The sequence below is a fragment of the Dendroctonus ponderosae genome, unplaced genomic scaffold, assembly GCF_020466585.1.
Source record: "Dendroctonus ponderosae isolate FM_Combo_2020 unplaced genomic scaffold, Dpon_F_20191213v2 Dpon_F_20191213_1, whole genome shotgun sequence".
Taxonomy (NCBI): Eukaryota; Metazoa; Arthropoda; class Insecta; order Coleoptera; family Curculionidae; genus Dendroctonus; species Dendroctonus ponderosae.
In genome coordinates this window covers 20,740,393-20,743,223 of record NW_026017110.1, presented here as the reverse complement: position 1 = coordinate 20,743,223, position 2,831 = coordinate 20,740,393, and the positions used below count along the sequence as shown (strand labels likewise).

The window sequence follows — 2,831 nt, the reverse complement described above, 5'->3', positions numbered from 1 at the left end:
AATATTTACCCAGCACGATTGCTATAAGATATTAATGGTAAAATCATAAATAGTTTTATTATGTTGCGTCAAGGGTCGGGAATCTCCCAATTCTGATGTAAGAATAGCTTAGATCACACGACATACTTTTGAAATTTGATTTTTTATTTATTTTAATCATCATTTCTAGAAACCGTTACAAGATTACTGTGAAACCTTGATACAAAAAAGTTTTTGTAGTTAATCAGTGATTCAAAAGAGATAGATTTTCGAGGCCATTCCTTGAAACTAGTGGGTTTTTCGGGTTTTTAGGCCGTTGTTGAGTAGAATTTCTTCTTGACGTTTCGCAAGCACGAGTGGCTTGCATCTTCAGAAGTGTCAGTTTATAATTCCGTCGGTGTTCTTCTATTCTCGTCGCAACCGATCTCTTAGTAGTTTCTATGTAGACGCTTCCACAGGAGCATGGAATCCGGTAGATTCCTGCAGTTGCGAGGGGGGGTCTTCTGTCTTTAGCTGACCCTAGACATTTTCGGATCTTTGTTGTGGGCTTGTAGTTCTTATGTTGTGTTTCCTCAGGAACCTCCCAATTCTGTCCGTAACCTTGGGAACAAAAGGCAGGAAAGCTTTCATAGTGGATTCACTTTTTTCCGCACGGCCCACTCCTACAGGTCTTTTGATGTCCAACTGGGAATAACCGTTCTGAAGAAATGCTTTTTCCAGGTGCTGTAGTTCTCTAGTTAGATCTTGTGGCCCACATATTTTTCTGGCTCTATCCGTGAGAGTTTTAATGATTCCCTGCTTTTGACTCGGATGGTGGTTAGATAGCTTGTGAAGATATCTGTTTGTGGGGGTGGCTTTTCGATATACCTTATGGTCCAACCGATTCCCCTGCCTAGGCACCAAAACATCCAGGAAGGCCAGTTGGTAGTTTTGTTCAACTTCCACGGTAAATTGGATGTCTGGGTGCTGCTTGTGTAGATGGTCGAGGAAGATGTCCAGGTTTTTGCGTCCATGCCTCCATATCACGAACGTATCATCGACATATCGGTACCAGATCGTTGGTTTAAGGGGAGCGGTGATCAACGCTGTTTCCTCAAACTTCTCCATGAATAGATTCGCCACCACCGGACTGAGTAGGCTTCCTATGGCTACTCCTTCCTTTTGTTCGTAGTAATATCCATTCCATAGGAAGTAGCTCCCCTTTAGACAAGCCTTGAACAGATTTGTTGTACTCTCTTCAAATAGCTCCGCCACTAATTCTATGGATTCATCCACGGGTACCTTTGTGAATAGAGATTCAACATCGAAGCTGACCAGCATGTCCGTAGGATCCAGTATGAGGTCTTGGATCGTCTTAATGAAATCTTCGGAATCCTTGATGTATGTTCCTGTGGACCCCAAGTGTGGCTGCAGAAGTGAGGATAGATATTTTGCTATATCGTAAGTTGGTGATCCCGGGACACTGACGCTTGGTCTTAGTAGTATTCCTTCCTTGTGAATATTTGGTAATCCATGCAAACGTGTGGGAGGGCTTCTGACCTAATAATCCTCTTCATGGTGTTCTCGTCTATTGAGGATATTTTGATCAGGCGGTTGATGTTTCTGAGCTTGGCTCCAGTCGGGTCTTTTTTGAGCTTTGTGTAAGTGACTGGGTACAACAAGTTTTGGATTTTCTGCTCGTACTCCTCTCTGTTCATGTCGACTGTAGCGTTTCCTTTCTCAGCTGGCAGGACGACAACGCTTGTGTTCCTTTGTATTTTCTTGAGGGCATGTTGTTCTTCTCTGCTTAGGTTGCTTGGTGGTGGTTTCTGTGGCTCAAATGGTTCTTGAGAAACCTCGAAAAAAGCAGCGTCATGTTCAATTGGATTTTGCAACCCCAAAAAAAACCACGCAAATCTAAAACTTCTTGAATTTAAGCCTTTTTTGAGAAAACTGCCAACATATCCCCATCCATGGTTCACTTTCTAAAAGGCCATTTAGTTCTGTATAGAATGATGTACAAATGAGCGTTCTTGCTCATTTTGCCTCCGAATGTCTGATTATGAAGGTTTTCACGGCCGGTCAGATTACATTTAGGAATGTTTTCCGGGCTTTGAAGCCGTGGTCTATCGGAATTTCTTCCTGACGTTTCGTCCACAACTGCGGTGGACATTTTCAAAGGCGATGAGGCATTGGGCGAAGTGATCTCCCGTCCTGTCCGACTAAGAATGATTCTCGTCACATTCTTAGTCGGAAAGCCCGGGAGTTCACTTCGCCCACTGCCTCATCGCCTTTGAAAATGTCCACCGCAGTTGCGGACGAAACGTCAGGAAGAAATTCCGATAGACCACGGCTTCAAAACCCGGAAAACATTCCTAAATGTAACTTTCTGATATTCAAATTTCGCTTTCTGCGTCAAAACTAATCGAATTTCCTCACTAACGTTGTTACCACTGAATCGACTTTTCAATTCTCTATTCAACGATGCCAAAACGAATTCTGTGGCTCAAATGGTTCTTGAGAAACCTCAAGAAAAGCAGCGTCATGTTCAAGTGGATTTTGCAACTCAAAAAAAACCACGCAAACCTAAAACTTATTGAATTCAAGCATTTTTTGAGAAAACTGTCAAAATTTCCTTACCGATCTTCTAAAAAGGCCATTTATTTGTCTCTAGAATGATGTACAAATGAGCGTTCTTGCTCATTTTGCCTCCGAGATATGAGCAAAGACGGGACGGAAAACATGAACTGAAAACTGAAAACTCGAACTTCCTCACTAACGTTGTTACGACTGAATCGACTTTTCAATTCTCTATCCAACGATGCCAAACCGAATTCTGTGGCTCGAATGGTTCTTGAGAAACTTCGAATAAA

General features: G+C 42.5%; 1 protein-coding gene across 1 annotated transcript in view; it reads right to left on the bottom strand.

Annotated features, from left to right (window-relative positions):
- Window positions 1–498: 498 nt before the first annotated feature.
- LOC109546424 overlaps window positions 499–2,831 on the bottom strand; it is a 7,547-nt gene continuing 5,214 nt past the window's right edge. The window contains exons 2-3 of the mRNA XM_019917382.2: window positions 1,519–1,787; window positions 499–1,453 (exon numbers count right to left, since the gene is read on the bottom strand). Of these exons, the coding sequence (XP_019772941.2) occupies window positions 499–1,453; window positions 1,519–1,787 (1,224 nt within the window). The remainder of the gene's footprint in view (window positions 1,454–1,518; window positions 1,788–2,831) is intronic.